Raw genomic sequence first — 560 nt, 5'->3', positions numbered from 1 at the left:
TTTAACTTTTAAAAAGTAAAATACACCTTTTTCATGCATGAGTACGGTGGCATGCATGTAAAAAATGATGTTTAGGTGTTAGATAAGTAAATGTAGAACAATTGAGTGATATGTATGTAAATCTTCCTTGAATATATAGTTCATAGACTAAAAAAACAAAAATCAGGAGTACCGTATTCTGCCCAAGAGGAGCCCGAAGGGCAAGCTGATCAAAGGTCAGGCACTCTCCTCCAGCCTTAAGTATCCTTGCCCTAGCCGTCTCTGTGAACCTCAGCGCAGTAACCTTGATCGCTGGAATCTCATGCACCCTCTTATCATCAGTCACAGTTCCAACAATCACAGCAATACTATTCTCCTGTACATAAACACCTTTTAATGAAAGATCAAACTACCTGCACAGAAACGAACGCCAAATAATATAGAAATAAACAAACCTTTCCATTCATGAAGCGGATCAGCCTCCTGAGAGAGATGGGAGGCTTATTCGTCTTGCTCATAAACAGCCGCTTCAGAATCACACCATTGAACTTGCTCCCCGTCCTCCTTACCAGAAACCTGTA

General features: G+C 40.7%; 1 protein-coding gene across 1 annotated transcript; it reads right to left on the bottom strand.

Moving 5' to 3' along the window:
• Window positions 1-99: 99 nt before the first annotated feature.
• LOC110034318 (60S ribosomal protein L18-2-like) lies at window positions 100-554 on the bottom strand (the record flags this gene model as incomplete). Its single annotated transcript, XM_020738593.1, has 2 exons — window positions 435-554; window positions 100-355 (listed from the first exon to the last, which is right to left on the bottom strand). Coding segments are annotated over exons 1-2 (319 nt in total), but the record flags the coding sequence as incomplete, so codon positions are not given.
• Window positions 555-560: the final 6 nt, after the last annotated feature.

This window comes from Phalaenopsis equestris, unplaced genomic scaffold, assembly GCF_001263595.1.
Source record: "Phalaenopsis equestris unplaced genomic scaffold, ASM126359v1 Scaffold183129, whole genome shotgun sequence".
NCBI lineage: Eukaryota > Viridiplantae > Streptophyta > Magnoliopsida > Asparagales > Orchidaceae > Phalaenopsis > Phalaenopsis equestris.
This window is presented reverse-complemented; position numbering and strand designations above follow the sequence as displayed.